Source organism: Dromiciops gliroides, chromosome 6 (assembly GCF_019393635.1).
Source record: "Dromiciops gliroides isolate mDroGli1 chromosome 6, mDroGli1.pri, whole genome shotgun sequence".
In the NCBI taxonomy this organism is placed as follows: domain Eukaryota; kingdom Metazoa; phylum Chordata; class Mammalia; order Microbiotheria; family Microbiotheriidae; genus Dromiciops; species Dromiciops gliroides.
Genome location: NC_057866.1, coordinates 11,344,909 through 11,368,993, shown reverse-complemented (window position 1 = coordinate 11,368,993; position 24,085 = coordinate 11,344,909). Strand labels below are relative to the sequence as shown.

Sequence of the window (24,085 nt, the reverse complement as noted above, 5' to 3'; positions counted from 1 at the left end):
CAATGCTCCTTGGCTGGATACACAGTAGGCACTTAACCAGTGCTCCTTGGCTGGGCACACAGTAGGCACTTAACCAGTGTTCCTTGGCTGGGCACACAGTAGGTGTTTGACCACTGCTCCTTGGCTGTTGCAATCCGCGCGGCGGGTGCGAAGGCGGAAGCCAGGTCTCCGTCCCTCCCTCCCTCCCTCCCTCCGTCCCTCCCTCCCTCCCTCCCTCCGTCCCTCCCTCCCTCCCTCCCTCCGTCCCTCCCTCCCTCCCTCCCTCCGTCCCTCCCTCCCACCAGGCAGGCAGAAGAGGGCAGGCCCCAACTCCGCTTGGGCCGGTTTGAATTTTTGTTCCAGCAGGGCCGCCTTTCATTCATAGGGCTGCCCTGAGGCCACTGCGCCGCCTGGGGGCGCCCGAGAGCTCCCCGCCCGCGATTCCGGGCCGGGCGTCGAGGGGGCGGGGAGCGGGAGGCCCAGGGCGGCCGGCGATTGGCGGCGGGCGGCTGCGGAGGCGGGCCTTGGGGCGGGCTCCGGGCCCGGTTCGGACAATGAGCGACCATAGACTGGAGAGCGGCGGTGGGTGAGGGGCCCGGATTGAGGACGTTCCCCCCGCCGGGGTCCGGAGACTCTATGGTGGCGGGGAGGACCCGGGCTGGGCGGCTGCAGGTCCGTGGCACGCGGGCGGCGCGCGGTGGGCCCGGGCCGGCCGGGAGCGGAAGGGGCGGGCCGAGGCGAGGCGATGCAGGCCGGGCCGGAGGGGCGGGGGTCGGGCCGGGCGGCGGCGGCGGCGGCGGCGGCGGCGGCGGCCCGGCCGCTCTGACCCGTGCTCTCCGGCCCCCGCTAGGCAGGACCATGGCCCTGAAGGCCGAGCCCGCGCCGCTGGACTGCATCCAGGTGACGCTCAAGTGCGAGGACGTGGAGGAGGTGCAAGTGGAGGACGGCGGGGACGAGGGCGAGGACAGGGGGCCCCGGGCCCAGACGCCCCCGGGCCGCTGGCCCCCGCCGCCGCCGCGCCGCCGCCGCGCCCCGCCGCCCGCCGGGCCCCCGGCCGAGCCCGCCATCCCCATCCCCGCGGCGCTGCGCGAGCCCGTGCTCCGAGGTGAGGCCGCCGCGGGCAGGGGAGGGGGCGGCGGGCGAGGAGGGCCCCGGCCTCGGCCTGAGCGGGCACGGCCGGGCGGGGACGGGGTCCCGGGAGGACCAGGGGAGGGGGCTGCCAGGCAGCGCAGGGAAGGGCAGGGGCCCCGCCCTCCCTCACCTCGGCCAGGTGAGCCCTCCCGGGCCTGGGTGGGGGCTGCTCCGCCCCCCATCATCTGCCCCTTCCTCGGGGATGGGAGCCGAGGCCCGGGGCGCAGTGACCCCTGCCAGAGCCCGCGGGAGGCCGAGGAGGGCACACGTGTGTGCGTCATGCGTGGCTAGACCCAAACACCTCCATACACATACAGGCACACGCTGCGGCCCTGTGTCTGCCGATTTGTATGCACACACATGTGGCTCCCGTGTTATTTTTATATAAATGTGCACGCGTGTATTGGGGTGCATATGCACGGAATTAGATCTAGTCACGTGTGTCTACTTTTATTTTTTGTTCAGTCATTTCCTCCTCGCCAGGACCCCATTTAGGACGTTCTGGGCAGAGATCTTGGAGGGGTTGGCCATTTCCTTCTGCAGCTCATTTGACAGATGAGGAAACTGACGCAAACAGGATGAAATGACTTGCCCAGGGTCACCCAGCTAGTAAGCCTCTGAAGTCAGATTTGATCCCCGGTCCTCCTGACTCCAGGGCCAGGGCTCTATCCACTGTGCCAGTGAGCTGCCCATATAATTTTCACACATATATATTTCTATCCATATCTATATATAAAACACATAAATACATATATTTTCTATGAATACACACATACATGCATACATATGCATATGCATGTGCACGTGTGTGTTTGTATATGTACTGTATTACATATTGCACAGTGTCTATCCTCATATGATGTGTGTATGTATGTGCATACATATATGTGATCCCTGTCCTCTGTCTCTTCTCTCCATCCTACCCCCAACTCCTCCAGAAACTGAGGCCTTGACAGGCTAGGGACTTGTCTTAGGGTCCCCTGGGAGGAAAGGGCAGGGTTCATCCCCCTGCACTCTCAGGCAGATCTCTCAGAGACTCTGCCTGGACCTCCTTGTTTTTATCTCAGTGTGTATATAGACAACTTGATGCATACTGCTCAGGTTATGTGTACATAAACACCTGTGCATATGCAGGCATCTATAGGTGAATATTTAGCTATGGAAAGAAATCTTCCACCTATATTGAACTAGATGTGTGTATATATGTGTATGTATGATTATATTGTGCCTGTGTGTGCATACATATGCATACACGCATGTAATATGAGGGAACAGGCCCAGAGGGGATGAGTGATTTTTCCAAAGGTCCTCATTTTAAGGGGTGTGACTGGAGCTTGGTTATTGGGCCTGTTTCTGCCCCCTCTTATGTGGAGACTGAGGCCCAGTGAGGCCACATGATTTACCCAAGGTCACCCTGGGGCTGGATTGGCCCCACTGACTTGGGGTTTGGTTATGAATGAATGAGGAAAATAAGCGTTTAAGAAATACCTACTGCTTGGGGACACTCTTCCTAGGGTGGAGATGCATTTACCAGTGGGAGACATTTTCTGTCCTCATTTCCATTTTAATAGGTGAAGAGTATTTGCAAAATAAACCCTCCTGAGGGGTGGAGAGGCCTTGTTGATTCTGGGGGAGTCTCTACAATCTGGTTTGGCCACTCCCTCCCCCTTCCTCTCCCTGCCCCTTCTGTTTCCCCTGGTGCCTCTGCAATGGCTGAGCCCCAGCACAGCAGCTGGATATGGACACACCTGCCCTGGGTGGGGGGGGGGGGGGGCAGCTGCTCTGCCTTTGGCCTTGAGGTTACTGGTGATGAAATAGAAATCTGGGGAGAGGGACTCCCTGCACCTGACTGAGGTTGATGCGAGATGGCCAGTTCATCTGAAGGCATCCCAAAAGAATTACAAGACCCAGTGACTCAGTTTCCCAAGTTTTATTGCAATACTGTGAGTGACCACAGGGAGAGAACCATGGAGGTGTCTCTTGAATAGGAAAAGAAAAGACAATTACATTTATAGCAGGGATAAATTGATGATCAGTTTCATTATAATAATGTCCGCCTTGGGGTAGTACAGCTAGGAGTTCCTGGGGGCTTAAGCCAACCTCTGAGGCAGGCACCTTTTTCCCTGGAGGTGTATTTTGGGGGTTTACATGTCATAAGGTGAATCTGGGGACAAATTTGGCCTTTTCTGCGCTTGTCACCTTTTCATTCCCACGCCTGGTTTCAAAATATTTTCTATACCCTGTCAGTGTATCAGTTATAATTAAGGTCTCTTTGACCTGCCTCTTTCTGTTCTTGTTATGAGTGCTGATGGGGCAGCTAGGTGGCACAGTGGATAAAGTATCAGCCCTGGAGTCAGGAGGACCTGAGTTCAAATCCGGCCTCAGCCACTTGAGGCTTACTAGCTGTGTGACCCTGGGCAAGTCACTTAACCCCAATTGCCTCACAAAAACAAACAAACAAACAAAAACAATGAGTGCTGATTAATGTGGGTAACCGGAACCTAGGCCCTGACTTGTTTGCCAAGTTTTAAATTATCCATTAATCCCTTTTGGAGCTGGGGTCTGTAAGTTATAGCCCCTGTTGGAGTTCAGATCTAAATTAGAGCTCGAGCCTTAGGTTTTTCTGTTAACCCCTTTTTTTTTGCTGGGGAGAGAACCTTCAATTGCCTAATCTGTGGGAGGCAGGGCCTGACTGGAACCGGGAGAGGGGAGATTCATCCGCCACTTCTTCCTGGCAGTGTGGGCCAGCCAGGCTCCCTAGACTAGAGGGCCACAGAGGGTGCCCTGCTGGAGGCCAGGAGGAGGCCACAGTGACCAAGCATGAGACCAAAATGCTGAGCTTCTTGTAGAGTGGGACTTCCTTGAGGGTAGCCTCTGTTCCCTGGTCCTCATTTCTGCCTCGGTGCCAGGCGCTCAGAGGGAGGCTCCTGGGACAGATCCTCCAGTTTCTGTATCTGTAAGATCAGCAGACCCACAGTCTTCTGTTCCCCAGAACTGCGAGGATCCTGCGGGATTTAGGTGGGAGGTGGATTGTCAGTGTCTGGTGAGGACAGCGGCCTTTTGAACCTTCGGAAAACTGCTTCCACCTCCCCTAGGCCCTGGGCTTGTGGGAGCTCTTGGAGCTCAGCCTTTGAGCCTCCCAGTCACCTGGGCTATTCTCAGGCCTGGCTTTGAAACCAACCTAAATTTCTGAATTCTCTGCCTTGGACTGATGGGGACATGGCCCCCTGCACTGCTGCTGTCTGTGGCCTGTAGCCAGGCACCTAGGGAAGTGAGAACAGGAGAGAGACAGAGCGAGCGTGCTGCTCTTGAAAAGGTGGATTTGTGTCTTGTGCATTTCCCAATGTACCTTCCTCCATTGGATCCTCCCTCATAACAAATAAAAATTGAAGCAAAGCCCATGAAAAGGCCCCCTTCCAGCAGCACATGCCCCATCCTGTCCCAGTAGCCCTCCCCTTCCCTTCTGAGACTTGGGCAGAGGGGGCAGCTAGATGGTGCAGTGAATAAAGCACTATCCTTGGATTCAGGAAGACCTGAGTTCAAATTCGTCCTCAGACACTTGACACTAGCTGTGTGACCCTGGGCAAGTCACTTAACCGTCATTGCCCTGCAAAAAGAAAAGAAAAGACTTGGGCAGAGGCAGTTTATGTGTAAGTGTGCAGGTTATAAACAGTGGGTTTCTTTGGTGTAGGAGGCAAGGGAGGGGATGAACAGAGCTCTCACCCAAGTACCCAGATAAAAGTCCACCCAGAATTAACACACGGTGATTTGGTTGGGGAGGCACTCGCTGCAGGGGTGAGGGAAAGGCCTCCCCTAGGTGATGGGGCCTGAGCCGTCTGGGAGGTGGGTCTTAGAAAGCTTTCAAGACCTAAAGGTAGAAGATTAGAAGATGGTGTAGTCAGAACAGGAGGCATGGAGGGGCAGCAAGTGCCAAACACCACAGGGACTATTGGGTCTTGGAGGCCATGGGGAGCCCCCTGGTTGCTGCAGAGGTCTCTGGGGAGGTTGGATGTTGCTGTCCTGAAGGACTGTGGGCAGAAGGGTGGGCCTGTCTGCTGGCTGGAGCGAGCTCACCATCGGCGGGCGCCTCATGGTTCCTCAGAATGCCCCCACCCCCATCTGTCCTTCCTCTGTGCCCTGACTCTGTACCACCCTCCTGGGACAGACAAAAGCACCTTCATGGCCCCTGACCCACCGAGGGACACCCACTCCCTTCCCACGGAAGAAGGAAGAACAAAGCCAGCCCTTGATTAAGTACCCTGTGGAGTGCCAGTCTTGTTTCTCAGGGACAAACCCTAGCCGTGTGCCCCTGGGCAGGGCTTCCCTGAGCCTGTTTCCTAGGTTGTAAAATGGGCATCCCCAGCTCACAGGAAGGCGGCCTTGTGTGGTGGCTCAACTTTGCCGTCAGGAGGGCCAAGGGGCAGGATCTGCACTGGTCAGGCAGGAGGGCTGGGGATACAGAGACAGCCAGAACTAAGGCTTCCTGGGGTAATAGGAAGCCCCCCGGGTCTATTGAATAGGGAATGGGGTAGGAGGGGAGAAGAGGTCAGGTCCATGCTGTAGAAAGATTACTTTGGCAGCCGGGGGAGCATGGCAGTGGGGTCAGGCTGGGAGGAGGCATGGAGGCAGGGAGACTATGGGTGGTACCAGGGGCTAGTGATGACACCAGAGAGATGCTGTGAGGGGGAACCTGCTGGCTGACTGTGAAGTCATTGTGAGTGAGGGCTTGAGGGTGCTCCTGCCGGTGAGGCTGGGAAGTACAGAAGATGGCGAGCATGCTGATGGGGTCTGGAGAAGGCGTGTGGTGGTTGGTACCAGCTGTGGCTGTAGAAAGAGGTCAGGGCTGGACAGGTGGTTCTGAGAGTCATCTGCACGAACCCTGGGGAGGTGATGAGATCACCAAGGGAACTAGTATGGAAGGAGGTGAGAAGAGGGTCTGGACTGAGCTCAGTGCATGTGGTCTAGAGGAGGATCGGGCAAAGGAGACAGAGAATGGGTGGCCAGAGAGGGAGGAGAACCAGGAATTGGGGGGGGTCCTTAAAACCCTGAGAGGAGAGAGGGACCAAAGGCTACATGGAAGTCGAGGAGTGTGAGGGTAGAGAAAAGGCCATGCGACTTGGCCAGAAGGATGGCTGCCCACCTTGGAGCGGGCGGTGCCACCCCAGCACCCACACCCAGGATGAAGCCCCTGGGAATGGGACAGAGCTCCAGGAGACAGATGTGGGCTGTTGGGGGTCTGGTCTGCCTGCAAAGGGAAGCTGGGGTGAGGAGCAGGATGATGATGGTGGTGGTGACTGGTGATTGGTGGTGGTGGTGAAGAGGGCCTTCCTCACCTGGGCTGAGGCCTCCTGCTGGCTTCGCTGTCCTGGGCCCACTCACAGCCAGTGACCTTCTCTCCCCTCCCTTGTCTGTCATGCCCCTGCGCCCTTCCCTAGTGGGACAACCTGAGAACAGCCCCCTCCCCGGGCAGTGCCAGCCCGAGACCAGCGCTGCCGTGACTGAGGAGCCGGAACAGCTGCAGTCCTGGGAGCAAGAGTACTTGGTGGGGAACAGCCCCGGGGGCAGCGGCCGGGCCCTTTGCATGGTGTGTGGGCAGGAGCTCCACACTCCTTCAGCCCGAAGTGCCCGGCGGCACATCCTTCGCCAGCACCCCCACACCCTGGGCCTGAGCCCAGGGGAGAAGAGCAACATCCTTGAGGCCTGGAGCGAGGGCGTGGCCTTGCTCGACTCCCTGGAGCCTCCCTCGCCCCCCAGCACAGGTAGGTTGGGGGGAGGCTGGGGTGGGGGAGCCCGGGGCAGAGCTGGAAGCAGTCAGGGGTCCTCAGAGGGCTCTTGTCTGTGCCCCAGAGCCTCTTGAGACACCAGCCGAGATTGTGGTGCTTCTGGACTCTGAGGAAAAGCCCAAATCACAGTCAACTCGGAACCGGCCACGGGGACTCCGGCCCCTCCAGCCTGCAGGTAAGACCCTGAGAAAGGGCAAGAGGGGTGCAGAGCAGGTGCCTGCATCCTGGGATAGGCAGCACTGTAGTGTCTGCAGGCTTCCGTGGCAGCATCACGATGTTGGGCCGCTAGCTCTCTCACTCACCCTTTCTCTCTGTCTCTCTCCCTCCCCAATTCCCCCACTCCCTCTCTCCCTTCCTCTCTCCACTCGCTCACTCTTACTCTCTCTCTCTCAGCAGCTCCCCCAACCATCGACGTAGGGACCAAGAAGCTGCGGAACCAGAGATGTAAGGAGCTATCAGGGGAAGCCCCTCCTAAGAAGAAGGGGAGGGGGCGAACTTCCACTAAGGCTAAGGCTGTGGCCAGGCCCTTGGTCTCCAGCCCAGGTAAGGGGGAGCCGAGCCTGAGGTCTGGGGGCCGGCCCCGGCTCGTTGGGACCAGAGAGGTTGTGACCTAAGGGGAGAGACCACGGGAAGCAACGGGGAGTCCGTTTGTCCTGGAGGGCATTGACAAATCCTCACCTGTAAGAAGGGGGATTGGGATGGCCACGCCTTGGGAGCGGGCACACTCGGGTTTTGTCGTCTGGTTTGAAGGAGTCTGAGCTGCTTCTTTGGGTCCCTGGGAGAGATCCTGGACCAGGGGGAGAGCTTACCCAGAGGCCTGACTTCCAGAAACCCCCTCCACATTCCGAGCTGCCCCTCAATGGTGGGGTGACCATTCTGGGGGTGCCAGAGTTTTTCCTGAGGTATGGCTGGATGCTGTACTGAGTTTTGAGGGAAATGTTCCCCTTCCATTTTCTGGAAGCCAAGGAAGACTTTCCTTTTTTTTTTTTTTTTTTTTTTTGTGGGGCAGTGAGGGTTAAGTGACTTGCCCAGGGTCACAGAGCTAGTGTCAAGTGCCTGAAGCCAGATTTGAACTCGGGTCCTCCTGAATCCAGGGCTGGTACTTTATCCACTGCACCACCCAGCTGCCCGAAGGAAGCGTAGCCTGGACCCCAGCTGGGGAGGCCCTGAACCCACCCGGCCTGCACTTTCTAGCCTTCCCCATCTTTCCTGGGCCTGGGGTCCCACAGACCTCCAGGCTCCCCTCCTGGCGTCTTCCCCTGCTGCTGACATGGTCTTTGGGAGGGGGTAAGAGGCTCCCAGAGCCAGAGGGTTTGTCGCTGGAAGAGAAGCCCTCGGGGATGGCACGGCCAGCGCAGTCCTCCTCTCTGGGCTTGTCTTTGTCGACATTGGCCCAATCAGAAAGTGCTTATTAAGGGCCCACAGTGGGCCGGGCACCGCTTGGAGGCCTCGGAATGCAAATTCAGGCAGAAACCGCCAGGCAGCTGCCAGCCCTCGGGGCTCCCGCCCCTGGGGCAGCACTGAGGGTGGGTGGCATGGAGTCGATTGGGGCAGTCGAGGAGCAGGGTTACCTTGCAGCTGTGAGGGCCCAGGCCAGACAAGCTGGCACACCCTGGCAGTGATGGCTCTGTGATGGGCTCCAGCTCCCTTCAGCAGCAGTGGGTAGAGGGAGGGGTCCAGGGCCAGAATTGATCCCCAGAACCCAGGAGAAGAGAACAAAGGGTCAAGGTGGGGAAGGGTGCAGTGGCCTGGGAAAGTGCTGAGGAATGGCCACCTTGGAGAGGACCCAGCACTGGGCAAGGACTTGTCCATCGGGAGGACAGATCAGAAGGATGGAAGATGATCGTGACGGGCGGGAAATCACCCCAGAAAGGCCAAGGGGAATGCCAGGTCGTTGAGGAAAGGGGCCTACGGCAATGCCGGAGCAGGAAGACCTGATTTCAAATCCTGTCTGGGTGACCCTGGGCAGGTCACTCAACCAGGGTCAGCCTCAGTTTGCTCAGCTGCAGAGTGGGAACAAGTCCGGCACCTGCTGCCAGGTTGCTATAGGGCTAAGGTGAAACCCCTTGGGAAGCTCTGTACAGGCCAGAGCCGGGGCCACACAAAGCAGCCAGCGCAGTGTCCAGACTGGAGAGCAGCCTCTGTCTTGTCTCTGTCCCCCTGTAGTGCTCCTCCCCCTTCCACATGTCACCTTAGAGCCCTTCTCAGCACCCACCGAAGTCCGGCACTTCACAGACGGCAGCTTCCCCCCAGGCTTCGTCCTCCAGCTCTTCTCCCACAGCCAGCCGAAAGCCTCGGAGGCCAAGGCCTCATCGAAGGAAGGCGAGCCGGCCGCAGGGGGCCCCGGGCAGCCTCAGAGTCCGTCCCCAGGTGAGCCGTCGGGCAAGCCTCTCAGACTCTGGGAAGGGGACGGTGGGACGAGGGCCCTGGAAAGCAGGCCTGCTTCCCCCTGGGCCCCCCAGGGCCCCTCCTTGGCCCCACAACAGCGGGCGGCCATGCGGAGGAAGGCCGTGAGCCTCCGAGCCCTGACGGCCCGGCCTGGGCTAGGAAAGTTGGCTAAGCTAGATTTTTGGGTTCTGGAGGATCCGGATCCAACACAGGCCCGGGGCAGGCACTCATTAGTAAATACTTATTGAGCCTCCCTAGTCCCTTGTGCCAGAGGATGGGACTGTCACAGACCTTTCTCTTTGGCAACCCTCTCGTCCTGTGGAATTTCCCTGTGATTGGGCCCCAAGTAAGTAGGTGGGCTCCCCGAGAGGACACGTTCTGGCCATCATGACCCTCCAAAGCAAGTGAGCCCTGGCCCTAGAGCCCATGGGAGGAAGCTGGGGGCTTCTGGGCTAAAGCACTCGAGCCCCGCTGTGCCCTGGTCTGACCCCAGCCGGTGCCCCCCAGTTTAGGAAAGGAAGGAGAGTCCAGAGGAGGGATGCCAGGATGGGGGAGGGGCCCCCAAAGATAACCAGCTTCTGCCCCTCCTCTGGACAGGGCCCGGGAGCTCTCACGGCTGCAGGGTGTCTGGGGTGACGTGGCATCCTGGCGTGATCACAGGCCTGGGGTCCTGCTCAGCCCTGGAGCCATGTTTTAGGAAGGCTGGTGATGCACTGAAGTGCAGAGATGGGGGCAGCAGGCTAGTGGGGGGCTTCCTGCCCACTTGCCATGGAGGGCCGTTTGTAGGACCTCTGGCATGGCTATAACCTGGAGAAGAGAGTGGGGGTTGGGAAGCCAGCTGAAGGGGAGGCGAGGCAGGGTCAGGCCTGGCAGGGAGGGGAAATGGCCCAGCCACCCACAGGCGGTGGGTTCTCCCTCCTCCCGGTCCTCCAACAGGCCAAGGGCCACTCGTTGGGGTTGGGTCCCGGAAATCCCAGCCTTTCCTCCCGCAGCCCACATTTACTCACAAGCTTTCGAGGGGTGGGACTGAATTCTGGAGTCCGCTTCAGGGGCCTTTCGCCAGCCTCGAGGGGCTGGCGTGTCTAGAGGGAGCACGGCCAGGGCATTCACGGGGGCCTCAGAGGTCATCAAGTCCAACTTCTGCATTTTACAGACGAGGATCCCGAGGCCCAGAGACACGAAGGCACTTGCCACTCACACAGGTAGTAAGTGGCAGAGACTCTGAGTGTGGCGCTGTTGGTGAGGCTGCCTCCCGCTCCTCGGCTCTAACACTTCTTTCCTCATCCCTCCCCAGCTCCCTCTGCGGGGCTCCGAGGGACGCTGGACCTGCAGGTGATCCGTGTGCGCCTGGAGGAACCCCCGGCGGTCAGCCTGCTTCAGGATTGGTCCAAGCCACCCCAGGGACCCCGGGCGGCAGCAGGAGCCGATGACCCCCCGGGCTGGCGGGCCGTGCTGGCGGAGTCTGGGGTGGCTGCTCGGGAGCAGTCAGAGGCCAGGCATGGGGTGTGAGGGCTGCTGCGGGGGAGGGGGGACCTCACTGCACCTCACCCAGACCCTCCCTCCCCAGCAGAAGCAGCTCATGGAGCCAAGCACTTGAGCAGGGTGGGGGAGTCCACTTCTGCTCCCATTGGACGCTGCTGAGGGTCTGGGGTCCGGGCCACCCCCGGGGCCGTTGGGCTGCTGCCGTCCTTGCACTAGGGTTCAGTGTTGATGGAGAGCGAGAGCTCCTTTGACCCACTGTGTTTGCCCTCCCTCGTTCCCGCTTCACCGCTTCCCGCCGGCACAGTGCCTTACATAGGAGGTGGTCACAAGGGGGGACCCACTGGAGCCCTCTACTACCTCGGGGGAGTCTCCTCTCCCCCCACCTCCTCCGGGCCCTCCTGACAGGGAGTCCATCACCTCTTTCCCCTCCCCCCTGCAGCCAAGCAGGGGGAGCTCCAGGGTGGGGGAGAAGGAGCTCGGGAGACTCCAAGCTCTGCCCGCTTTTCACCCTGCCTCCCCAGCCCCCTCTTCTCCCGTTCTTTCCCTTTGTACATACCCCTTTGTTGACAATAAATTATTATTTTTTATGAAGTGCGGTTTGGAGGTCATCCTTGTGAATGGGTGGGCAGGCGCCTAGGCACCTGGAGATGAGCAAGGAAGTACCTCCAAGTACCTGCACCGTCCCAAGGCTGCTTGCATGGGAGCCTGCCCCGGCCCGGGCAGCCCCCATTCCTGCTGGACAGCTCAAGTCCTTACTTCAAGTCTAAATCTGCTCCTCCCCAGAGTCCTGCCCTCTGTGGCTGAGCAGGAGGTGGCAGTCTTGCCTCCCCCCCCACAAAATCTTAACTTCCCCAGGCTTGAGCTCTGGCTCTCCTCTCAAAGTCTGGTTCTTAGTCTCATTCTAGCCTCCCTTGTAAGACCCCTTCAGATAACAAACAATACTGTGAGAAAATCATTATCAATAAGGAATCTCTTGGGGGACCCAATCTCCACCCCCACTCTAGAAAGTTCAGCTCTTGTCTGGGACAAGCCCTAGGAAGCCGAGGAAATGAAGATTGATTCTTCTGTTTATCTAGGTGAAGAGCCACACCCAGACACTGGAATCTGCCCCTTTGCATGCTCTCCAGTTAATGGAACTGAATGATACTATAAGCAATTGACTTAGATCAATGTGCCTCTATTAGATCAACCTGCCTCTATCTAAGGAGGGTCAAACACCACACCAGGGTCACTCTTTTTGTGCTCTTCTGCCCCTCTCTCTGGCCTCACCCTCAATTGGTGCGCTCTTCCTCTTAGAACTATGTAAGTATAGGGGGCAGCTAGGTGGCACAGTGGATAAAGCACAGGCCCTGGATTCAGGAGGACCTGAGTTCAAATGTGACCTCAGACGATGCTTGCTACCTGTGTGACCCTGGGCAAGTCACTTAACCCTCATTGCCCTGCCAAAAAAAAAAAAGAACAATGTAGGTATGAAGGCCTGAAACTAATAGAAGTTAGGGAGACATGCGGTCAATCCTTTACTGGTATATATGATCTTAATAATGAATGCTTCCTGCCAAAATGGGTGAAATAGCTATTAATATTAATTGATAAAGTTCAGTAGTAACCACGATAATTTTTAAAAACACAATATGTGGGGGGGCAGCTAGGAGGCGCAGAGGATGGAGCACCGGCCCTGGAGTCAGGAGTACCTGAGTTCAAGTCCGGCCTCAGACACTTAACACTTGCTAGCTGTGTGACCCCGGGCAAGTCACTTAACCCCAATTGCCTCACTAAAAATAATAATAATAATTTTTAAAAAACACACAATATCTTCCTAAAGTCTGGTATCCAGAGTGCCTGAGAGCCACTGCCACTGTGGGAAGAAAGAGGATCGTGTCATGAACCCCAATTTTTTTAAATCAAGCAAATAGGAAAGAATACCCAGTAGCTAACATTTTGTATTAGTTTTTCAATCTGAATGAATTATCTGTTGGGGTAACCTGGGGTTCTAGGGACACACAGTATGAGCTTAGATAACATGATATCAATGATTGGACATTAAGGGCCCCCTTACTACTGTAGGCACTGGAGAGAGACTAAGTGCAAGTTGAAGGATTTGCAGAGTAATGGTAAGGTTATTTGTTAGAGGAAGGGCCTTGCTGGGGCATCAGGAGATGATCTTCATGGAGAAAGTGCAGCTTGTGCTGAGTGTTGACAGAAACTAGGGGTCCCAAGGGGTGGGAATGAGGAGGGAGGGCATTCCAGGGGGCAGAGGGCATGTCCTGAGCAAAGACAAGGAAGCAGATGACTGGAACAAAGAGTGGATAAAGGGAGGAACATAGATGGAAAAGTAGGTGGGAGGTAGATTGTAAAGATATTTAAGTGGAGTTTCTATCTGATTTTGAAGGGGACTGAACGGCTTCAGGCAGGGATCTAACAGTTAGGAAGCTCCTGTAATGGGCCATGGGTGAGGAGCTGAGGCCCCAAACTGGAGCGGTGTTGAGAGGCACCAGTACAAGAGATGCAGCAAAAGCAGAATCCACAAGACTTGGCAACGAGAAACCAACAAGATTGGATATGGGAAGTTAGACTGCTCCATTCTGATGCAGGCACCCCTCCATTGATTCAGTGTCATTACAGCCAACACAAAGAAAATGGTGATCTCAAGGCAAGACTTCTCCCCATCATTGAAGCCCCTCCCTTCCACAGATCCTGTGTCTGTTCTCCATCCCCTTGCTTTCCCCATCCCTGTGAGGTTGAATCCCAGACTGCCAAAGAGCAAACCCCCTCCACCATAATTCCCTGCTGCCCGGTCATCCTCATTCATCTCAAAGCCAGCCATCCCTCCAATGTTCAGTGACATGTCAGCCTGCCCCTTGGACAGTGCCCACTGGGGCTCTCTCTAATGAGAAAACTACCCTTCATTTTAAAAGTCTTCCTTCTATGCTACTTCTATCTGTTGGCTCTTGCTAAGATGACATCTCATTCCTGCCCACCCTTTTCAGTGCTGGTAGCATCTTCTACCTCCCTCATTGCAGTCACTTCATACTCATTGGTCCCAAAGGTCCCCATTGCCCACTTCCAGAGTCTTGTCTGTACTGCTATCATTCAACAATGTTTTCTCCTTGAAGATTCATAGCATCCACAGCTATCACCCAATTTAGATAGTGAGAGCCTTTCATTACTGGTCCCCAAATCATGTGGCTCAGAGCCTTTCCATCTTACCCTGACCCTAACCCTAACCTCCCAGCTCTTTAGTCTACCTAATTCCCATAAGTTATCTCTCTACCCCATCAGCTATTAACAAAAATGGTCATGATCTTATCACCTTCCACAAATCCTTCACTTCCTTTATCCAATTACAATCTCGATTAATTCATCTCTTTCTCTGCCTCACTCTTCTTAAACCTATTCATCCTTACTGGGACCTCCAATCCCTCCATTTTCCCATTACCTCTTCTCTAACTCTACCCTCCCCCCTTCCCAGTATTGACCTGTGACATTTAAAATTAAATGTGGGGGCAGCAAGGTGGTGCAGTGGATAGAGCACTGGCCCTGGAGTCAGGAGCACCTGAGTTCAAATCGGGCCTCAGACACTTAACACTTACTAGCTGTGTGACCCTGGGCAAGTCACTTAACCCCAATTGCCTCACACACACACACACACACACACACACACACAAAATGTGGTCACCTTATTTCTCTCCCAAGTTTAGGGAAAATTAGCTGGGGTTTCTAATATATTTATTACTGAATTAACAAATTAAATTAATTTAATTAAATCAGAAGCTTTAGCACCAGTTTGGGGGCATTAAGCATTTATTAAAGTATACCAAGTATTAGTAAAAAGAGAACACCTGGGTCAGAAAGTTGAGAAAAAGCCTATCTAGCCTAGAGCTCCAGCCTGGCCTGCTCCTTCCTCCAAGTTCGAGAGAGGAACTGCTGGTGGAAGCTTCCTCTGCATCCCAAGGAGAAGCAGTCCTTCCACACTGCTTCAAACTCATTGGCTAGCATCACCCAAGTCCATTGGTTCACTGGACTTGAGGGTGGTCCCGTGTTGAGCTCACTCCCACTACTCCTACTGCTACTGAACAGAGCTAGAGGAAGTCACAACATTTTGTCAACATTTTGAGTCCCTGCACATTTTTATCCACTCTCAAGTGGGCCCTCACTGCAGCAAGGTAATCCTTCTATTTCAAATTTATTCTTCATTTCACTCTCAGTGGCCTTCTCTTCCTTCATTGTGGCACCTCCTCCCCAACTCTCTCAGCTGAGATTCTTCCCTCAGGCATCACCAGAAAACTCCAACCACTTCCCAGAAGCCTTCTCCTTTTCTCTTCATTGGACAATCTTTCTTCCTCACCTCACAACTCCTTGACATACCCTACTATTTTCTCTCTTTTCTAGGCACTGATGAAGAGGCAGTCTTTTTCAACAAGGCCAACCTCTCCACCTGTATCCTTGATCCCATCCCCTTCTCTCTTTTCTTTTCTTCTTTTTTTTTTTTTTTTGGTGAGGCAGTTGGGGTTAAGTGACTTGCCTAGGGTCACACAGCTTAGTAAGTGTTAAGTGTCTGAGCACAGATTTGAACTCAGGTACTCCTGACTCCAGGGCCGGTGCTCTATCCATTGTGCCACCTAGCTGCCCCTCCCTTCTGTCTTTTCTAACATCCTTACTCTCCCCAAAGCTCTGTCAGGGTCCTCTTCTCTTTCCCCTCTGTCTAGGCCATCTCATTGGTGATCTTTTCAGCTCCTGTGGGTTTGATGTTCATTTCTTTGCAGATGACTCTCAAATTTATATATCTAACCCTAGTCTATTGGACGGATGCCCATCATGTCCAAAGCAGAATTCATTTTCTCCTGCCTCCTATACCCACCACTCTTTCAAGTTTTTGTATTGTTATTGAGGGCATCTCCATCCTTCCAGTAGCCCAGCTTCAAAACTGCCTTGGATTCATTTTGACGGCACTATGTATATGCTTGCTACAGTCAGAATGTAAGACCCTTGAGGGCAGGGATTGTTTTCTTTCTTGCCTTTGTGTACTCAGCACAAACAGTTGCTTAATTGATGGCTCTGAGATGGCTAATGGGAATCACTGAAAGCCTGGACCTGAAGACTACTAGTGTGCAGATCCCCGGGGTTCTTTCTTCTCCATTACCTCTCCTCAGTCACACTCTGTTGACTCAAATTTTAATCTGATTTGACCTCTTACACCCTTCTGGGCTTTCATTTCCTTAGCCATAGAACAATAAAGGTAATAAATGCATACCCTTTTTTTCTTAGGGACAAAATGAGGAGGAAGCTGGAATTATAGACAATTTCCGGGGCAGCTAGGTGGCAAAATGGATAAAGCACTGGCCCTAGATTCAGGAGGACCTGAGTTCAAATCCAGCCTCAGACACTTGACACTTACTAGCTGTGTGACCCTGGGCAAGTCACTTAACCCTCATTGCCCTGCAAAAAAAAGAAAGAAAAAGAAAAGGAATTATAGACAATTTCTGTTAGGGTACCTCAGAAGTTTTCTGGGGTAAATCAAAGAACCTTCTCTTTGAGAAACTAAACCAAAGGACAGACACACCTAAAGAGATAAGTGGCACCAGATCAGGACTGAGTTAGCTCCAGGACCACCACCCTTCATTCCAGTCTCCCCCACCCCTCAGGAAGATAAGATTAGGTGTGGCTGCTGCCTTTGTGGCATGAGGGGGCTTGAGAGATCCAGAGCCACCCTTCGAGCAACTTCCCCCAACCACCACCAGTGGTGATGGTCCTCCCAGTAGGGGAGCTTTCCACAGTCAGACAGTCGCCTCATTGCACCACCATTGGTCCTCTATAAAAGTTTCTGTCTGTCTCCTGCTCGAGGAGAAAGGTATCTCAGAGAGCCATGCCTCTGTGCCATGCCTTTTCCCCATGAGAAGAAGTCCAAGGATTTCTCTCTTGGTTTCCTTTTCCTAGCACCTAAATAAACTTATTTTATTCTAATTGGATTTGTGTGCAAGACCGCATAATTCTTTAAAGAGGAATTCCTAAGAACCCCTACCCCAAACCCCCACCTATTTTCCCCATAACACTTATTAACAAGTGATACAACTTAAAACAATACTATCTTGCATCTATCAAACTGGCAGAAATGAAAAGCAAGGAAACTCAGTGTTAATGGGTCTGTAGAGAAACAAGTGCACTCACATGTGGAATTGCCAACTTGTTTAGGAGAAGAATTGGGAGATGCCTAGTAAAAGTTACAAAAAGAAATCATGCCCCTAGGCCCAATCTGTTTAAAAAGAGCACTCTAGGGGCGGCTAGGTGGTGCAATGGATAAAGCACTGGCCCTGGATTCAGGAGGACCTGAGTTCAAATCTGCCCTCAGAAACTTGACACTTACTAGCTGTGTGACCCTGGGCAAGTCACTTAACCCCCTTGCCCCGCAAAAAAAAAAAAAAAAAAAAAAAGAGCACTCGAGTAATTTTGAACTATGCCCAAAGGGCAATCAAACTGTAGGTACCATTTGATCCAGCAATACCACTCCTAGGTCTGTATCCCAAAGAGATAGAAGAAAAATGAAAAGAACCTGCATGTACAAAAATATAGGAGCTCTTTTTGTAGTGACAAAGAATCACATATTGAAGGGAATGCTCATCATTGGAGAATGGCTGAACAAGTCGTGGTATATGAATGTTATGGAATACTGTTATGCTATAAGGAATGATGAGTAGGTAGACTTCAGAGAAACCTGGAAGACTTACATAAACTGATGCTGAGTGCAGTGAGCAGAACCAGGAGAACATCATACCCAAGAAAAGCAATATTGTATGATGATCAACTGTGACTGACTTAGCTCTTCTCAGCAATGTAATGATCCAAGACAATTCCAAAAGACTCAAGATGGAAAATGCTCTCCACATCCAGAGAAAGAACTGATGGAGTCTGAATGTAGATCGGAGCAGACTGTTTACACTTTCTTTTATCTTTTTCATGGTTTTCCCCTTTTGTGCTATTTCTTCTTTCACAGCATGACTAATGTGGAAATAATGTTTTACATGATTGCACATGTATAATCTATATTAAATTGCTCATCATCTGAGGGAAGGGGGAGGGGAGGCAGGGAGAAAATTTGGGACTCAAAATCTTATTTAAAAAGAATGATAGAGGGCAGCTAGGTGGCGCAGTAGATAGAGCACCGGCCCTGGAGTCAGGAGTACCTGAGTTCAAATCTGGCCTCAGACACTTAACACTTGCTAGCTGTGTGACCCTGGGCAAGTCACTTAACCCCAATTGCCTCACTAAAAAAAAAAAGAAGAAGAAGAATGATGGGGGGTAGCTAGGTGGTGCAGTGGATAGAGCACCGGCCCTGGATTCAGGAGGACCTGAGTTCAAATCCGGCCTCAGACCCTTGACACTTACTAGTTGTGTGACCCTGGGCAAGTCACTTAACCCCAATTGCCTCACCAAAAAAAAAAATAATAATAATAATAATAATAATAATAAAAGAATGATAGGGGCAGCTAGGTGGAGCAGTGGATAAAGCACCTGCCCTGGATTCAGGAGGATCTGAGTTCAAATCTGACCTCAAACACTTGACACTTACTAGCTGTGTGACCCTGGGCAAGTCACTTAACCCTCATTGTCCCACAAAAGAAAAAAAAAAGAAAACCACAAAAAAAAAAAGAATGATAAAAATTGCCTTTATGTGTAATTAGAAAAATAAAATACCATTTTATTTTCGAAGACTTTTCATTTGTTGTAATTGACAAAAACCAGAAAGCCGTCTCAACCTGCAGCCATAACATAAGGGACTGCATGGTTAAAGGTTGGTACAGTAAGAAAGGCAACCTGGGCTAGTGGACAGAGCCCAGCCCGGAGTCAAGAAGACCTGGATTCAAGGGTTGCCTTTGTAAATTGTGACTTTGTGGCTGTAGGAAGTCAACCAACCTTCAGTCTCCTGGGCCGTCTAAGAGTAGATCCACATCCTTGTTGATGGAGGGGAGCTTCTTCACTGTGAGTTGGATCACAGGTCTGATAAAAAAAAAATCAGGTAAACTAATAGAGAACCACACTTACTGTGAACAAGCCACTGAGCTCTCCTTTCCTCAGTGTCCTCTTTCATAATCTGAGAGTTGGGTTCAACAGCCTCTAAGGTCCCTTCCAGCTCTCAGTCTGTGCTCCCATAGATACAAGGCACCTAGAGAAATCTAGCAAGACCTCTTGGAAGTGACAGAGAACTTGTTGTTTCTCTGACATTCTCGAAGAGGACCAGGACACTGGGGTGATGTCGTGACTTGTGCTGAATTGGATTTAAGTGAGGGAGGGCTGTGCAAGGTCACCAACCTTACTCTCTCCTCCAGAGCCATCTGGGTCCAGTGGCAAGATGTACATCAGGACAACTGGAGACAGTCCCGGATGTTTTAAGGCAATTGGGGTTAAGTTGTCCAGGGTCACATGGCTAGTAAGTATCTGAGATGAGATTTGAATTTGGGTCCTCCCAACTTGAGGGCCGAAGTGAATGAAAAGTGACTTCTTGTGGTTTTAGTTTCAGCCATTTAAATGTGAATTGTCCCAAGGCAAAGTTAATGAATTGTGTTGATGTTCAATATATATATATATATATATTTTTTTTTTTTGCAGGGCAATAGGGTTTAAGTGACTTACCCAGGGTCACACAGCTAGTAAGTGTCTGAGGCTGGGTTTGAACTCAGGTCCTCCTGAATCCAAGGCTAGTGCCTTATCCATTACACCACCTAGCTGCCCCCGTTGATGTTCAATATTGTTGCTAATGATTTTTTTAAACAGTCCATTTATTTAGATATTTTTGGAGCACCTACTGTGTGCAAAGCACAGAAGGGAATATAATCCACAATAAGAACAGTCCACTGTGTGTTTATATGTGTGCTCTATGGAGGTTGCATTTGATTCATCTCTGTATCCTCCAACATTGCCCTGGCAAAGTGACCGCCACAGAGTAAACACCCAATCCCACAATCTAGCTTCATTTTCTCTCCCCTTCATGATAAATCATAATAAGAAAGGGGGAGGAAACGGGGAAAAGGGGAGGATTCAGGGGTGCAGTGTGAATAGTACTGCATTGGGAGTCAGATGACCTAACTTCTAATTCTACTCTCCTCACCCCCAGTTGCTCATTAGCTATTATAAATGACCTTTGGGCAGTCCTTTTCTCCCTCTTAGTTTCTGTTACTGTACTGGAAAAAAACAATGAATGTTTATACCCATCAGGTTGGCTAAGATGATAGAAAAGGAAAATGACAAATACTGGTGGGGATGTGGGAAAATTGGAACACTGGTGCATTTTTGGTGGAGTTGTGAATCGGTCCAACCATTCTGGAGAACAATTTAGAACTTCTCCCAAAGGGCTATAAAATTGCATACCCTTTGACTCAACAATACCACTACTAGGTCTGTATCCCAAAGAGATCAAAGAAAAACAAAAAGTACCTATTTGTACAAAAAGATTTATAGCATTGGGCAGCTAGGTGGCACAGTGGATAGAGCACCACACAGGCCCTGAAGTCAGGAGGACCTGAGTTCAAATTCGGCCTCAGACACTTGACACTTACTAGCTGTGTGACCCTGGGCAAGTCACTTAACCCCAATTGCCTCACCGAAAAACAAAACAAAACAAGATTTATAGCCTCTCTTTTTGTGGTGGCAAAGAATTGGAAACTGAGGGGATGCCTGACAATTGGAGAATGGCTAAAGAAGTTGTGGTATATGATTTCGATGAAGTGCTATTGTGCTATAAGAAATGATGAGCAGGATGCCTGGAGGCACATTGTGATGATGCAACACAGTACACAGTAACAGCAACATTGTACAATAATCAATGATTCAAGGCAATTCTAAAGGGCTCATGATGAAAAATGTCATCTACCTCCAGAGAGAGAACTGATACGCCCTGAGTGCAGATCGAAGCATAGTTTTTATTCACTTTTTCTTGCCTTTCCCCCCACCACATAGCTAATGGAGAAGTGTTTTGTATGATTTCACAGGTATAATGGGCATCGATCCGACTGCTTGCCTTCTCAGTGGGTGGGGAAGAGACTGGAGACAGGGATCGGGGGCAGGGGGAGAAAACTGAACACTGGAATTATAATGACCAAGGTTGGTACCAAAGAAGAGACGAGAAATGTACCTCCCTCCTTTGTTTGTTGAGGTGGAGGACTGTGGGTGGAGAGCTCTGCATAAACCACCGGACTCCGTGGAACTGCTTTCTCCCCACCCCTCTTTAAAATCTTTATGACAAGGGATGGCTCTCACTAGGAAGAAGAAAAAGGACATATCGATAAATGAAGGCAATGCTCAGAACGGCCGCTGGGTGGTGCTGTGGACAGCGAGCTGCAAGAACACCCACCCGAGTTCAAATCCAGTTTCCAGCGCACAGAGCTGGGTGACCCTGGGTGAGTCACCGAACTTCGGTTTCTCATCTGCGAAATGGGGATAATAATAGCTTCCCTATTTCCCAGGGTTGGCGTGAAGCGGGCATCATGACGAAGGGGAATGAAATGTTTTTAAAGGGAGAAAAACCTTTAAAATGTAATTGACAAAAACCGGAGGGGCATTCTGCTCCTCCCCGCACGTGGCATTTACACGCCTGTCCCCACATGCTATGTGTACACGTGTTCAGGCTTGACAAGGACCTCCCATTTCTGCCGCGTGCCCCCGCAAAGCTGGGCAAGAGGGTCCTGAGTGGGCGGTGGCTTGGCTTTGCCCGGAGACTGCCCTGGGTTCTCACGGGCCTCGAGTGTCTTGGGGGATGCATGCTCAGGGTCCCAGCCCCGCCCCAGTTCCTGCATACGCCCCGTACCCCCCCCCCAGCTGGGAGCAGGGGCAGGGCTGGGGCTTAGAAGATCCTGGGAGCCCCGCGCGCAGCTGTCCGTCTGTGACAGCCACACACAGCAGCTGCTCAGAGCCGGACAGAGGGCTGTTTGTGTTTGTGTGCAAGGAGAAGGGGGGCGGTTTGCATGTGTATGTGTGTGGGTGGGTATGCATGTGTGCACACGTATGCATGTGTGTGTCTGAGAGTGGGTGTGCATCTGGTTTGGGGGTGTATGTGTGCAGGTGTGTATATGTGTCCTCATTATTTCTTTTTTGTTTTGTTTTGGGTTTTTGTGGGGGGTTTTTTGGTGAGGCAATTGGGGTTAAGTGACTTGCCCAGGGTCACACAGCTAGTAAATGTCAAGCGTCTGAGGCTGGATTTGAACTCAGGTCCTCCTGAATCCAGGGCCAGTGCTTTATTCACTGCACCACCAAGCTGCCTCCTTGTTATTTCTTTTATGGGCAGCACTATCTGGCCAAGAGCCTTCTGAGCCCATCTCTTCTGGGCTGTCTGTCCCAAGGGGGGCGGCTAGCCTCCCCCTTTCTATCATCCTCAGTTTCCTTATCTGTAAAATGGGCTGGAAAAGGAAATGACAAACCTGTCCAGCATCTTAGCCAAGAAAACCCCAAATGGAGTCACAGAGAGTCAGACTCAACTGAAATAATCGACATCAAGAGTTACATTATTATCATCTACATTTTGCATCTGCCTGGTAGTGCTCTACGTACAATTAATGCTGAATAAATAAGTGTTGGCTAAAACCCTCTATTAGACAAGCCCACAAAGGCAAGGAGACCCTCTTAGCTCAGCTCTGCCCCAGAGAGCCTCGTTAAGTGTTTGCTGCATCCCCTCAGTAGACTAGAGGGTAGGGGCCACTTCTGAGCTCAGGGCCCTCCACACAGCTGGTGCTCAAGAAATGTCTGCCAAGTTCTCTATTGGACTCTGGATGCCTTCAGACAGTGCCCAGGCCCTGTGCTAAACACTCAAGGGACAGAGATAATCAGTAGAGAGTAGGCTCTAGAATTGGGGGTGGGGACAGCTTCTTGTAAAAGGTGAGATTGTTAGCTGGGACTTGAAGGAAGTGAAGAGGCAGAGAGGAGAGAGGGCATCCCAGGCAGGGGCACAGCCAGCAAAGATGCCCAGAGTCTGGAGATGGAGGATGTTGTTGGAGGCCTGCATCACTGGGACATGAGTCCTGGGGGTGGGGGATGGGGGGCGGGAGGAAGTTGCATAAGGTGTAGGAAGACTAGAAAGGTCTAGGGAAGCCAGAAGGACCTTGAACACCAGACAGAGGGTTTTCTATTTGATCCTGGAGGTGAGAGGGAGTCAGTTTTTATCACCATCACCACCACCCCCAGCATCACCAGCATCACCGCCAACACCCTCATCATGCCCTTTGGGAAGACCTTTCTGTAGTTGAGTGAAGGATGGAATGGAGTGGGGGAGATTTGAGTCAGGAAGCCCAACCAAAACCTTTGGACAGAGACCTCTTATCCAGACTGTTTCCCTCAGTATCTAGCACAAGGCTCTGTACACAGTAGGTGCTTACTAAGTACTGAATTGGATACTAGAATGTAAGTTTCCGTCTTCTCCAAGGCTGTGTGCTCACAACAAACACTCAATAAACATTGAGTTGAATGGGGAAGGGTGGGTGTGGAGGAGACGTGGGAAAACCAAGGCTGGGGAACCCAGGATGGTAGCAGCCCTTTGAGCGTCAGCAAGATGCTCTGGAGAGGCAGTTGAACTTAGGCTAGGGAGATCTGAGTCTGAAAGCCTGCTCTGATATTAAGAGCTGGGAGATCTTGGGCAGATCCCTTCAAAAACTCTGAGCCTCGGGTCCTAATCTCTGCCAAGTCTCCAACTGCCTTCTGGGTATCACATGGATATGCCAGTGACACTGCCCTCATTCATTCATGCATGCATGCATGCAAAGAAGCATGTATTAAACACCCACTATGTGTCAGGCACTGGATATACAAAGACAAAAAAGACACATTCTTTCTCAAAAATCCCACCTTCTGTGGGGTGGAAACAGTTAAAACCCAAACAAAATAGGTAATTAATGAAAATGTTTGATCGTTTATAGTCATGTCTAACTCTCTGTGACCCCATTCAAGATTTTCCTGGCAAAGATACTGGAGTAGTTTCCCACTTCCTTCTCCAGCTCATTTTTACAGATGAGAAAACTGAGGCAAATAGGGCTAAGTGACTTGCCCGGGGTCACACAGCTAGTAAAGGAGGACAGATTTGAACTCGTGTCCTCCTGACTCCAGGACTGGCACTCTTTCCAGTTGTGCCACCTAGCTGCTCATGAAATGAAAAGTAACTCTAAAATCATTTTTGGAGATGGAGAGAAAGGAAGAGGACCAGGATAGGAGGTAGCACTGGTGCTTAGAAGGAAGTGACCGATTCCGAGAAGAAGAGGTAAGAAAGAAGAGAGCTCTAGGCATGAGGGAGCCAGGTTCTACAAAAACAAGGAGATACAATATGGGCCTAGGAGGCCAATCTGGCTGGA

The 24,085-nt window shown here is 52.2% G+C and overlaps 1 protein-coding gene across 1 annotated transcript; it reads left to right on the top strand.

Annotated features, from left to right (window-relative positions):
- Positions 1 to 987: 987 nt before the first annotated feature.
- SPINDOC (spindlin interactor and repressor of chromatin binding) lies at positions 988 to 11,328 on the top strand (the record flags this gene model as incomplete). Its single annotated transcript, XM_043972069.1, has 6 exons — positions 988 to 1,084; positions 6,546 to 6,869; positions 6,958 to 7,068; positions 7,287 to 7,436; positions 9,060 to 9,263; positions 10,576 to 11,328. Coding segments are annotated over 6 exons (1,101 nt in total), but the record flags the coding sequence as incomplete, so codon positions are not given.
- Positions 11,329 to 24,085: the final 12,757 nt, after the last annotated feature.